This window comes from Diabrotica virgifera, chromosome 7 (genome assembly GCF_917563875.1).
Source record: "Diabrotica virgifera virgifera chromosome 7, PGI_DIABVI_V3a".
NCBI classification, from domain to species: domain Eukaryota; kingdom Metazoa; phylum Arthropoda; class Insecta; order Coleoptera; family Chrysomelidae; genus Diabrotica; species Diabrotica virgifera.
Window position 1 is genome coordinate 170,821,807 of NC_065449.1, and position 14,495 is coordinate 170,836,301.

General features: G+C 33.5%; 1 protein-coding gene and 1 non-coding gene across 3 annotated transcripts in view; both read left to right on the forward strand.

The window, feature by feature from the left end:
- The first annotated feature begins 581 nt into the window (after positions 1–581).
- Trnad-guc (transfer RNA aspartic acid (anticodon GUC)) lies at positions 582–653 on the forward strand. Its single transcript has one exon. It is a non-coding gene; the product is annotated as a tRNA-Asp (tRNA).
- Positions 654–1,297: 644 nt separating this feature from the next.
- Positions 1,298–14,495, forward strand: part of LOC114339214 (delta-1-pyrroline-5-carboxylate dehydrogenase, mitochondrial) — a 201,250-nt gene continuing 188,052 nt past the window's right edge. Inside the window, exon 1 of one of the 2 annotated variants that reach the window (XM_028289835.2) lies at positions 1,298–1,512. In XM_028289835.2, coding sequence (XP_028145636.1) covers positions 1,469–1,512 — 44 coding nt within the window. In that variant the 5' untranslated portion in view covers positions 1,298–1,468. Of the gene's footprint in view, positions 1,513–2,428; positions 2,464–14,495 lie in introns of those variants that run through there. The other variant, XM_028289834.2, reaches the window with a different exon arrangement.

Consider the following 14,495-nt stretch of genomic DNA (forward strand, 5'->3'; position numbering starts at 1 on the left):
TTAAGAGAATGTAAAATAAATAGATTAGAATTTGTCAAAGTAGTATCATATAAATTTAGGAAAAATTTTCACATTTTGTATTATTTTCCAAATAAGTTTTTTTGTTATGTTATTTTTAATAAATCTATAAAATACTTAATATGTTTATGTATTTTTTGTTAAATTATTAATTATAAAAAATAATGGTTATAATAAAATATATATTATAATAGTTATAAAACTAGTTATATATGTATAAGTTAGTTAAAATTTATAAATACCGCCTAGTGTCAATAATGTTTAATACATAAAGGTTGAAAATAAAATAAATTAAATAACAAAATACCAATTTTGACAAAAATTTACAAAGAGACGAAGATGCGGCAACGTCTCACCTTCACATAAAGATTAGAACCATGTAATTATTTATTTAAACCTTGGGAGGCAATTCGTATGTGACCATTTTAGCGACAGGTAAGAAATCCTATTTCGGGAGGCATTTCATATGCGGCCGCTTTAACATGCTTTAGCCTCTAATCCTTCCATATAAAAATAAAAGACAACTTTTTCTTATTATCAATTTTAATACTTAGAAATTATATTCCTCGGTAGTATAGTGGTAAGTATCCCCGCCTGTCACGCGGGAGACCGGGGTTCGATTCCCCGCCGGGGAGGAATTTTTTGTTTTTTTTTAGTTTCTTTTCATGTAAAATATAACAAAAACAATGTCTGATTAGCAGAATGTGTAAATAAAACATTAATAAATCTTATAAAATTAGTTACGTTACAGAGGTGAAATTAAAAACAATAAATTACATGTAACTTTAATTTTTTTTAAGTTCTATAAAATAATAGTAGACAAACAGTAAGAAAAAATCAAAATTTATAATTGTATCAAAACAAAACAGTCCTGTGCTGCAGTCCTGTGAGCTTTAATATTCAAAAAAAAATTTTGCTATATGCAACACACATTACAAGGTTAAACTGTTTGATAACCTTTCCGTTCTTTAGTTTAAGGCTATTTAGTTTAATAATGTTAGAGATAAAATTAAAAATTACATTTTTATATTATTATAATTAAATTTGAGGTTTATCTGGGAACTACCCAACTTCATTGTTAATTATTTTTCACCATTATGATATATCAATGTTAAATCAAAATATCTTGTTTTTGATATTTCCAGAGGGCATTTGTAGGCAACTAGGAAAATTTTATGAGAATAGATATAGCTCATCATTAATTATTTAAATTATAAAAATTTATAAGATATATTTTAAAGATTTTCGGTATCTCGCGATCATCGCCTTCGCGAATCACCCCTTCATTCTGTCAAGTGTCATTGCAAATTTGCTCTTATATAAATTCAACGTTACCTGAATTTTGGAGGTCATTCTGTATTTGTTAAATGTTAGGGATTAGTTTCTATTTTTATGTGTTGAATTGGTGATTTTATTAAAGGAAGTGTTAAAAAAGCTCAAGCTATAAACGATGTTATCTCTATGTAAACAGAGCTTGTCTTCGAGCTTCCAAAGGTCAGTTTTTGAACTTTCTTGATATCTTATCGGCATATGGTAGTTTCATTATACAATTTAGTAATTACTGTTTTATTAATTTAGATAAACAATTTTCATGTGATAAAGCTGTAATTTGTGATTTGAAAAATATTTTGTTTCGTCCCTACACCAATTTGAGCGGATATCATGCGGCATTAGACTAGGGGACTTTCCATTGACAGTTAGTTTCATCTGAAATTATTGTGAAGTTGAATTTCCTGTATAACGAATTACTTTATATTTAATTTATACTAAAAACTATAGACTAGTAGGATTCTGCTTTTTTACTATGATAATGAATTTTCATTATTACTTAAGTAGAAAAAAAAAACAAACACAAACAGCTGATAATGACATAAGGACTAAATTTTTAGTAACAGTATATAAGGAGGGATCATTATTTTTTTAATCTGGTTACTTAAGTTTGTTTATTGTTTGAATTATGCAATGGACATGTTCCCTTTGGTTGTAACAAAAAATCTGCTTTGGTAGTGATGCATATTAGATCAGATGAGATAGGAGAGATGCAGTTTTGTGTTTATGATCAAAGTTCAAGGAAATTGAGGAAAATTTATAAATAGGGTTTACATAATTATATATTTATATCTGAAAACATATTCCTAAATATTTCTGGCAAATTTTTAAGTTACAAACTATTTTTATTTGGTCAAAGTAATAATAAAAGTCCTTTATATACCACAATAGAGATTAGTATAATTATAAGCAACTTATATCACAACATGACTGCTCTTTTATGGGCATATCAACCATTTTTATAAATATAGGGTCATTGGAAATTTCTACTGAGTACTTGGACCTTTTCCATGTCTTACATGACAAATTTATAATTATCAAATTGAAATCGGTATGCTTGGGATGTTTCTGTTTAGTTTGTGTAATTAAGTTCGCCATGACTGAATCAAGTGATGAGTAAGTATACACTAAGAGAAAAAGTGTACACGTATACACCAAGTGCAATGTGTGGAGCCTGTAGTTGTAGTACCATATCTTCACATAAGGAAAAGTTGATAGTCTTCTTGCATTGGGCTCATTATACATTATAAAAAATTATGAAAAATTTTCTGTAATTAATTCCAAACAATATAGTAGGGTAATTAGTAATAGTCTGTTCAGGCAGTTCAGGTTTGAGATTGAGGTTTTTCATTTTACTGTAGAGGTTCATAAAATATTTTTGCTCTCTAGAATAGTTTTAGTGTTTTCAGAGGTTAGATAGTAGGTTGAGCCAGTAGTAGAACTGGGGAAATTTTCAGGGAGGGGAACTTCCAATGAAACACCAAAAGACACAAAATAGATACGCCCAAACTACATAAAAGACAAATAATAACTTACATGCTTCAAGTAGTGAGTAAGTAAAGAAAACTAAGAGAAAAAGTATACACAAAGTGCCTATAATCTGTGGAGCCTGTAGCTCTAGTACCATATACCCACATAAGGAAAAGTTGATAGTCTTCTTGCATCAGGCTAATTATCTCTTATAAACGATTCTAAAGAATTTTCTGTGATGAATTCCAAACAATATAGTAGAGTAATTAGTAATATTCTCCTTAGACAGTTCAGGTTTGAGATTGGATAGTAAGATATATTCATTCTATTGTATTTGCCCTAAATGTAATGTTTGACTATATTGTAGAGGTTTTTCATTTTATTGCAGAGGTTCATAAAATCTTTTTGCTCTCCAACTCTAGAATAGTTTTAGTGTTTTCAGGGATTTTGATAGTAGTATGGTATAACTAGATCCAAACCCAGACATCCTAAGTGAAAGTTATCCTCCAACACCAAATTGTTCTATATAGTCCACATAATGTTCAGAAAAAAGGCACACAATTTTGAGCGTCGGAGAGGGGGGAGAAATTGGTAAATTCGTAGCTTTTACGTCATTCGTCAGTATTTCTAAAACTATGCGGTTAAGCATGAACAACCTTCTATACAAAAATGTTCTACATTAAATTTGAAATAAAAAAGGCTCTATGTATAATCCTTCTAAAATGAACGGTTTCAAAGTTATGGAGGTAGTATAGTATAATTGGTAGAAAAAAAAAAGGCCTAACACAAACATCCAAAGTAAAAGTTTTCCTTCAATACCAAATTGTTCTCTATGGTTCATATTGTTCAGTTAAAAGTTACACCATTTTGAGCGTCCGGTTTGGGGGAGAGATGGGGGAGAAGTCGGTAAATTAGTAGTTTTTCTACGTTTTTCGTCAATATTTCTAAAACTATGCTTTAGCGTAAACAATGTTCTACACAAAATTAAAAACAAAAAAGGTCTTATAGACAGCGTGTCTACTTGAGTTGGAAACATATGGGAAACTTTTTTATTATTAATTTTACGAAAAAAAGTTATTCTTTATAAAAAGTTCTGCATGCCCCAAAACCTAAGATTCAATTATCAGATATCAAATTTTCTCAATATTATACGAGGTATGTCAAAAAATATGAATTTCGGCTAAGGGTAAAGTACCTTTATTTCTCTCAATATCGAAAATTCTTATGATAAAAAGTTGTTTGGAATTAAAAACTAAGATGAAATATGCAATTACATGCTTCTTATTGAAAAAAAAATATTTTTCTCAAATTTATGGATACCCAACATCGTTTTTAATTATTACAAATATCATAACTCGTTTATTATTCATTTTACGAAAAAAAGTTATTCTTCATAAAAAACTTTGCATGGTCTAAAATCTAAGACACAACCATGATATATCAACTTTTATTAATTTTATACGAGGTGTGTCAAAAAATATGAAATTCGCTCAATATTATAGCACCTTTATATTTCACAGTATTTCAATTAGAAGGATGTAATTGCATATTGACACATAGTTTTTAATTCTAAACAACTTTTTTAATAACCGTTTTCAATATTGTGAAAAATAAAGGTACTTTACTCTTGAGTGAAATTCATATTTTTTGACATAACTCGTATAAAATTAATAAAATGTCATATCTGTTGGTTGAATCTTCGGTCTTAGGACATACAGAGATTTTTATAAAGAATACCTTTTTTTCGTAAAAGTAATAATAAAAGTGTTATCGTATGTGTAATGAATAAAAACGAAGTTTCAATAAATTTGAGAAAAATTTGGAAAATATTTTTTTCCAATTAGAAGCATGTAATTACATATTTGAGCTTGGTTTTTATTTCCAAACAACTTTTCATAATAAGAATTTTCGATATTGAGAGAAATAAAGGTACTTTACCCTTAGCCGAAATTCATATTTTTTGTCATACCTCGTATAATATTGAGAAAATTTGATATCTGATAATTGAATCTTAGGTTTTGGGGCATGCAGAACTTTTTATAAAGAATAACTTTTTTTCGTAAAATTAATAATAAAAAAGTTTCCCATATGTTTCCAACTCAAGTAGACACGCTGTATAATTGTTATAAAATCAACGGTTCCAGAGTTACGGAGGGTGAAAAGTGGAGGTTTTCGATACTTTTTATATTGTTTGGGCAAATTTTTAATATTATTACTGATGAAAGAAATTTTCTTTAACAGAATTGTGTTTTGTAAATAAAATTTGCTATATCAGTGGCCAATGGTATGTTAGTGATAAGCCCTTGAAGATACGTCAACCTCACCACCCAAAATCATCATCAATTGAACAACTAATATAAAAAGTATTGAAAACCTCCACCTTTCACCCTCCGTAACTCTGGAACCGTTGATTTTATAGCAATTATGTATAGGACCTTTTTTGTTTTAAATTTCATGTAGAACATTCGTGTATAGAACATTGTTTACGCTAAAGCATAGTTTTAGAAATATTGACGAAAAATGTAAAAAAACTACTAATTTACCGACTTCTCCCCATCTTCCCCCCTACCCCCTCCAAACCGGACACTCAAAATGGTGTAACTTTTACCCATATTAAGCTGCACCCCCCACCATCGCGAATAAAGTTCGGACTAGGCAAAAAATTTAGTGCTATTTATGTGCTAATTAGTTGCTCTATTCCGAATTTTGTTGCTCAAACCGTTTACCAGGAAATCGCGTTGAAAGTGGGGGGGTGCAGGTTAATGTAAAGCTGCACCCACCCACACCGAAAAAAGCTCAAACTTCTTGATTTTTTTTTGTGATAAATTTAGTGCTATTTATGTGCTAATTAGTTGCTCTATTCCGAAATTTGTTGCTCAAACCGTTTACCAGGAAATCGCGTTGAAAGTGGGGGGTGCAGGTTAATGTAAAGCTGCACCCACCCACACCGAAAAAAGCTCAAACTTCTTGATTTTTTTTTGTGATAAATTTAGTGCTATTTATGTGCTAATTAGCTGCTCTATTCCGAAATTTGTTGCTCAAACCGTTTACCAGGAAATCGCGTTGAAAGTGGGGGGGTGCAGGTTAATGTAAAGCTGCACCCACCCACACCGAAAAAAGCTCAAACTTCTTGATTTTTTTGGTGATAAATTTAGTGCTATTTATGTGCTAATTAGTTGCTCTATTCCGAAATTTGTTGCTCAAACCGTTTGCCAGGAAATCGCGTTGAAAGTGGGGGGGTGCAGGTTAATGTAAAGCTGCACCCACCCACACCGAAAAAAGCTCAAACTTCTTGATTTTTTTTTGTGATAAATTTAGTGCTATTTATGTGCTAATTAGTTGCTCTATTCCGAAATTTGTTGCTCAAACCGTTTACCAGGAAATCGCGTTGAAATTGGGGGGGTGCAGGTTAATGTAAAGCTGCACCCACCCACACCGAAAAAAGCTCAAACTTCTTGATTTTTTTGGTGATAAATTTAGTGCTATTTATGTGCTAATTAGTTGCTCTATTCCGAAATTTGTTGCTCAAACCGTTTACCAGGAAATCGCGTTGAAATTGGGGGGGTGCAGGTTAATGGCAAGCTGCACCCACCCACACCGAAAAAAGTTCAATCTTATTGATTTTTTTGGGGTGATATATTTAGTGCTAGTTATGTGCTAATTAGTTGCTCTAATCCGAATTTTGTTGCTCAAACCGTTGACAAAGGAATCGCGTTGAAAGTTGGGGGGGGGGGGGGGTGCAGATTAATGGCAAGCTGCACCCACCCAAACCGAAAAAAGCTCAAACTGCTTGATTTTTTTGGTGAAGAATTTAGTGCCATTTATGTGCTAATTAGTTGCTCTATTCTGAATTTTGTTGCTCAAACCGTTGACTAGGAAATCGCGTTGAAACTGGGGGGTGCAGGTTAATGGCAAGCCTGCATCCACCCACCCCGAAACAAGCTCAAACTTCTTGATTTTTTTGGTGAAAATTTTAGTACTATTTATGTGCTAATTAATTGCTCTATTCCGAATTTTGTTGCTCAAACAGTTGACCAGGAAATCGCGTTCAAATTGGGGGGTCAAACTTAATGGCAAATTGCACCCACCCACACCGAAAAAAGTCCAAACTTATTGATTTTTTTTTTAGATAAATTTAGTACTATTTATGTGCTAATTAGTTGCTCTAATCCGAAATTTGTTGCTCAAACCGTTGACCAGGAAATCGCGTTCAAATTGGGGGGTCCAGCTCAATGACAAGCTGCACCCACCCACACCGAAAAAAGTTCATACTTATTGATTTTTTTTGGTGATAAATTTAGTGCTATTTATGTGCTAACTAGTTGCTCTAATCCGAATTTTGTTGCTCAAACCGTTGACCAGGAAATCGAGTTGAAATTGGGGGGTGCAGTTTAATGGCAATCCTGCACCCACCCACACAGAAACAAGCTCAAACTTCTTGATTTTTTTGGTGAAAAATTTAGTGCTATTTATGTTCTAATTAGTTGCTCTATTCCGAATTTTGTTGCTCAAACAGTTGACCAGGAAATCGCGTTCAAATTGGGGGGTCCAGCTTAATGGCAAACTGCACCCACCCACACCGAAAAAAGCTCAAACTGCTTGATTTTTTGGTGAAGAATTTATGTGCTATTTATGTGCTAATTAGTTGCTCTATTCTGAATTTTGTTGCTCAAACCGTTGACTAGGAAATCGCATCGAAAATGGGGGGCTGCAGGTTAATGGCAAGCCTGCATCCACCCACACCGAAACAAGCTCAAACTTCTTGATTTTTTTGGTGAAAAATTTAGTGCTATTTATGTGCTAATTAGTTGCTCTATTCCGAATTTTGTTGCTCAAACAGTTGACCAGGAAATCGCGTTCAAAGTGAGGGGGTCCAACTTAATGGCAAATTGCACCCACCCACACCCAAAAATGTCCAAACTTATTGATTTTTGTTTGAGATAAATTTAGTACTATTTATGTCCTAATTAGTTGCTCTAATCCGAATTTTGTTGCTCAAACCGTTGACCAGGAAATCGCGTTCAAATTGGGGGGTCCAGCTTAGCGTTACCAGGTGTCCCGATTTGCGCGGGACGTCCCGATTTTCAGGGGTCTGGGGACGCGTACCGATTTGTACCTGATCGGGACACTAAATGTCCCGATTTTCACACACGAAAACCAATTTCAGGTGGACTTGCTGTGAATTTTATAACTCTGTTATAAAAACAAGGCACTCCTAAAAGCGACAAAATCGAATGAAAAATATAATTTTAATAAAAAATAAATAATTTACGTAATATACGATTTTTTTTGTAATTTCGTCTGATTATTATTATTATTTAGGATTAAAGTACAGATTATAGAATCACCTTATAGTCCAATAAATGAACGAAAAATACGGCGATACCGTGTAATTTTTAGGACCAACTCCTCCAAAATGCATGAAAATTTGGACGGCTTGTGCCGTTGGTTGCTTTTACTCAGGTGGTGACAGTCACCCCTAGTTGGGGGGTGAAAAACCGCGCGTTTAAAATAAGTTCGGAGATGGATAAATTGACTAATTCTAAGCAATTTTAGTTCTATAGAATTTTAACTTAGTTAATACTTTTCGAGTTATTTACGATGGAAAATGTTTATTTTTCGACAAAAAAATCACATTTTCAGGGGATTTTCACAAATAAGTCAAAAAGTATTTGATGGAGAAAAATATTCTTAGCAAAAATGTAGCATAATATAAAAAAATTAAAAAAAAAGTGAAATTGTAAAGTTTATAGACCCAGCAAAAGCAAAGTTGTAGCTCATGAAAAATACGTTCTTATTCGTCAAATTCCAAATCAAATATTTCAACGTGAAATAACCAAGAAATGAAGCACTTTTCGGGAAAAACCAGTTAAAACTTTTTTAATAAAGCTTTATTTTATATTTTAAAAAAGTTTCTAGCATCAAAACTAAGCGAGTTATGCCCAAAATGGAGTTGACTCCTTTTTTTTGGTAGGAAAATCGTGAAAATCTCAGCCTACTTAGCACCCCACATGAAATTAATCGTTACCGCTTTAAAAACAGTTTACTTTACTTATGTTTTTTTACATGACTGAAAGGGCCTGAACGAGTCACTAATCACGAGTGTATACAAAATATGAAAAGCCATATTTTAACCAATTTTTGTCTTACAGAAAAGCAAAATGAATCTATATAAAATCAAATCCTACCTACTTTTTACTCCTTGAGATTTTTAGTATCCCTAATACTTGTTAAGTTATTTTGAAAAAAAAGCATTTTCCAATATTTTAGGAAAATGTTTTTTACTATAAAACCAATTTTTTTTCAAAACTAAGCACTTCCAACATGTAAACCTTACAGACCGTAAACCGTATAAATAATACACATATAAAGTAAATGGTAAATCGGTAACGATTAATTTTATTTACGGTGCTAAATAGGGGGAGATTTTCACGATTTTTTTTTTACCAAAAAAGGGTCCAACTTTATTTTGAGCGTAACTCGCTTAGTTTGAAAGCTCGAGACTTTTATATAAAACAAAATTAAAGATTTTTTAAACACTTTAAAAAATTTTAATAGGTTTTGCCCGAAAATTGCTTAATTTTTTGGTTACCTCAAGTTGAAAAATTTGATTTGGAATTTGACGAATAAGAACGTATTTTTGATGAGCTACAACTTTGCTTTTACTGGTTTCATAGACTTTCTGAACATAGGTACATTTCTTTTGCTTTTTTAAAAGATTTTTGCTAAGAATATTTTTTTTCGATAAAACTACTCGAAAAGTATTGACTTAGTTTAAAAATTATATCGAACAAAAGTTTTTTAGTGCTAGTCAGTTGATCCATTTTGGGACTTACTTTAAACGCGCGTTTTTTACCCCCGAGAGGGGGTAACTGTAACTGTCACCCCCCAAGTAAAAGCAACCAACGGTACAAGTTCAACTTGTAGACAGTAAGTAGTAGAACCTAAAACCAGATTTTCATGCAATTCGGAGTTGACTATGAAAAACACTCCAAAACGGTCATTTACTGGGCTATTGTTGTTTATTTGTCCCGATCTACAACCCTAAATCCCGATTTGTTTTTGCTTATGTACCGATTAAAAACAAATCGGACCTGGCAACACTAGTCCAGCTTAATGGCAAGCTGCACCCACCCACATCGAAAAAAGTTCATACTTATTGATTTTTTTTGGGTGATAAATTTAGTGTTATTTATGTGCTAATTAGTTTCTCTAATCCGAATTTTGTTGCTCAAACCGTTGACCAGGAAATCGCGTTGAAAGTGGGGGGTGCAGTTTAATGGCAATCCTGCACCCACCCACACCGAAACAAACTCAAACTTCTTGATTTTTTTGGTGAAAAATTTAGTGCTATTTATGTGCTAATTAGTTGCTCTATTCCGAATTGTGTTGCTCAAACTGTTGACCAGGAAATCGCGTTGAAAATTGGGGTGCAGGTAAATGGCAAGCCTGAACCCACCCACACCGAAAAAAGCTCAAACTGATTTTTTTATTAAAAAATTTAGTGCTATTTATGTGCTAATTAATTGCTCTATTCCGAATTTAGTTGCTCAAACCGTTGACTAGGAAATCGCCTCGAAAATGGGGGGGGGGGGAGCAAGTTAATGGCAAGCCTGCATCCACCCACACCGAAACAAGCTCAAACTTCTTGATTTTTTTGGTGAAAAATTTAGTGCTATTTATGTGCTAATTAGTTGCTCTAAACTAAATTTTGTTGCTCAAACAGTTGACCAGGAAATCTCGTTCAAAGTGGGGCGGTGCCAGCTTCTCATTAGACGCACAACGAAACACTTGTATGTTCACTAAAACAATGAGGAATAAAATCAGATAGAAGTATAATTTGATGGTACGTGCTCCCTAAATTATTTTAGTACCAAATAATATGTACGAGTAACTTATTTATTTAACATAGAACAGAGACACATATGTATAGTGCGGAGCCAGGTCGGGTGGAACTAGCTAATGCATTTGCAAGTTCTACGGTTAGCAACAAAATCGGATACCGATATATTTCGATAGTACGTATCATTATCATCATCATACAGCCCTTTTCGTTCACCGCTGAACATAGGCCTCCCTCATTTTTGTCCATTGTGCTCTATTTTGAGCACTTTGCATCCAATTTCTTGACATTTTCTTGAGCTCATCAGTCCAACGAGTTTATGGTCTTCCTCTACTTCTTTTGTCTAATCTCGGCCTGCACTCTTCGTCCACCCCCCATCACTGATTCGGGCGACGTGTCCGGCCAAGTTCCATTTCAGGGTGGCAATTCGTGAAATTACATCGGTAACTCCTGTTCTTCGCCTTAAGTCTTCATTTCTAACTCGGTCACGAAGCGACATACTCAGAATTGACCTTTCCATTTTCCTCTGGGCTATTTGCAGCATTTTAGAAGCTGTGGCTGTCAATGTCAAAGTTTCGGCACCATAAGTCATCATAGGCAACACAAATTGGTCAAATGTTTTACGTTTTAGAGAAATTGGTATGTCGCTTTTAAATAGGTCTTTGAGTTTTCCATAGGCTACCTATGGTAGGTTTATTCTTCTTCGTAGTTTGCATATTTGTTTGTCTCCTGTGATCTTTATTTCGTGTCCATGGTATATGTATTTTTCCACTAGCTCTACTTCGTTTTCTCCAATATTGATATTTCCCCTAGGTACTAGGTTTGTCATGAATTTTGTTTTGGAGATGTTTATTTTGAGGCACCTACACTGGCGTACACTAACTAAAGTTCATGTAGCATGGTACATATCTTCTTGAGGTTGTCAGAGAACAAAACTATGTCGTCTGCGAATTTCAAATTTGTTAATCTTCTACCGTCAATATTCAGGCCTCGCTCTTCCCAGTTAAGTTATTTACAAGCATATTCTAGTACTGCGGTAAAGAGTTTAGGCGATAAGTTATCGTCCTGTCGGACTCCTCTGCCGATTGGGATACGGTCCGTGTTTTTATGTAGTTACACCGGCATAGTTGCGTTCTTGTATGTATTGTAAATTAACCTTGTGTATCGGTAGTCAATGCGGCATGCTTGTAGTACTTCCAGAATTGTGTCACATTCTACCGTGTCAAAGGCTTTATGGAAATCTACAAAAGCCAAAACGAGTAGTCGATTGTATTCGATAGTCTTTTCTATTACCGTTTTAATGCTCTGTGGGTGATCATTTGTTCCAAATTGGCTGGTAGAAATCAAGTTTTTTCTCAAGACGATTCGTTACTATTCTTGTAAGGAGTTTGTATAAGTGACTAAGAAGACTTATAGGTCTGTAATTTTCTAATTCATGGGGATCTCCTTTTTTGTACAATAGAATTACTTGAGCATTATGCCATTTGTCGGGTATATTGCTATCTAAAAGGCACATGTTAAAAAGGTCTTTTATTTTCTTAAGAAGACAAGTGCCTCCGATGTTTATTGCATCAGTAATTACACAATCTTCGCCTGGAGATTTTTTATTCTTATCTTTTCTTAGGGCTAGTTTACAATCTAGAAATATATGTTCCAGGGCAAAAAGGTGGTATTTTGTATTTGTTTAAAAAAATTGTTTAAACAATTTCTGCCCAAAAATTCCGCCATATATCCTTCATCTTCTTCTTAAAGTGCCTATCCGTTTCGGATGTTGGCGATCATCATGGCTATCTTGATTTTGTTTACCGCAACGCGGAACAGTTCAGTGGTAGTGGTGTTATACCACTTTCGTAAATTTTGAAGCCAGGAAATGCGTCTTCTTCCCGGCCCTCTTTTACCATTTACCTTCCCTTGGAGAATCAGTTGGAGAAGGCCGTAACGTTCTTGATTTCTCATTACATGTCCTAGATATTCTAATTTTTTTGTTTTGATGGTTATGAGCATTTCACAGTCTTTCCCCATTCTACGCAGCACTTTTACATTATTAATTCGTTCAACCCAGGATATACGTGAATATGTAGCTTTTCAACAGACGGTATTTTGTTTTTAATGATATGTCTCGACTGTTGAAAATTGGTCTCATTCTAACGTATGCTGCTTTCGCTTTTATTATTCGCTGTTTAATTTCTGTCGAGTGGTCCCATTGGCTATTTAAATTCGTACCCAGATATGTATATTGCTCAACTCTTTCGATATTCTGTTGGTTGACTGTAAGTTGAGCGTTTAATATTGGTTTTTTACTAATTGACATAAATTTGGTCTTCTTCTGTTGCTGACTTCTGTTATACGATTTGTTAATATCTGTAAATCATTCAGATTATCGGCGAAAACTATGGTGTCATCTGCATATCTAATGTTATTCAACCATTCACCATTTATTAATACTCCCTTCGCACAACCGTCTAAAGCTTCTTTTAATATCCATTCAGAGTAAATATTGAATAGTAGTGGAGATAAAATACAGCCCTGTCGTACTCCTCGTTCTATTGCAATTTTATCAGTTAACTGGTCTTCTATTTTGATTTCTGCCGTTTGATTGTAATATTTGTTTCTGATAATCGGTACCCTTCAGATTTGTTTAAAGGGGACATTTTTTAATAGGAATCCACAAAGAAACCCAATCAGAAATGTTTTCAGACTCACCATATGGACTATATGGAGCGGTCTTACCATATGGACTATATACATACTTCCACATTTTGTAATAAACATACAAACTTTCACCAAGTAACCATCATGTTGATGTAAGATACGAATACGAGTGTGAATTATAAATTTCTAAAAAAAATACAAAATCTTTGTGGCTTGTGAATGTTTTAAAAATAAAACAATTGAATATTAGTCTTAAAGGTGGTGTTGACGCGGCTGAAGTTTCATTCTTCGGTGAGGTATCTTACAGTCCGACCAGATTCACTTTGTATTTGAGATTTGGATGCGCATTGTTGTTGACTTTCGGATTTTCCAAATTTTGTGATTTTTATTTTGATAACATCTCGTCAAGTAAAATACCTGCACGGTACCAAAATAATACTAATTAAAAAGTCTTGAGATTCGGTAAAACCTTACTTTTCAACGTGTTTACAATCTTTGTTTGCAAGTGATCATCATAACACTGAATATAGCCGCAGTTGGCTGTGACGTCACACTCCGGTCGTCTATTTACCTGTCTAGCAACAATATTATTAAACGATAATGTTCAAAAATATGACTATAACATTTAAAAAAATCACTTAAATCGGAAAACAGGTTTAGGAAATATGAGACATAAAAAATGACCAATTTTTAAGGTGATACGTTAATTTCTTGGAGAAATGTAGATATACATAAATACAATTATAGATAAAGAACAGATTAGACGAACATACATAATATACCCGAACAATACATACTGTTTCAAATATTCAAAGATAAAGCGATTACAAAAATTGCAATTCGGCATTCTTCAATATACATTATACAATAACTCACACACAGCCAACGGAATTGACAATGAGAGATACCTTGAAAACAATAAAGCTCTGTTGTTATGGGGCAGAGAATAGATAATAGGTAAATATGATTTATATAGGTATATATAAAGAATCAACTACACCAAAATGTTGATATCCAAACAACATACACTGTTTCAAAGCGTTTTAATAGTGAAATACCTGTAGAAATTAGTTCACAGAAACCGCCATAACCATGGATATGGCTTATACCATTTATGCTTACTGTAGTGTGCATTATAGTAGGGGAGGAAAGTATGCTAAATTTGCAGTTACTCGAGGGTTAT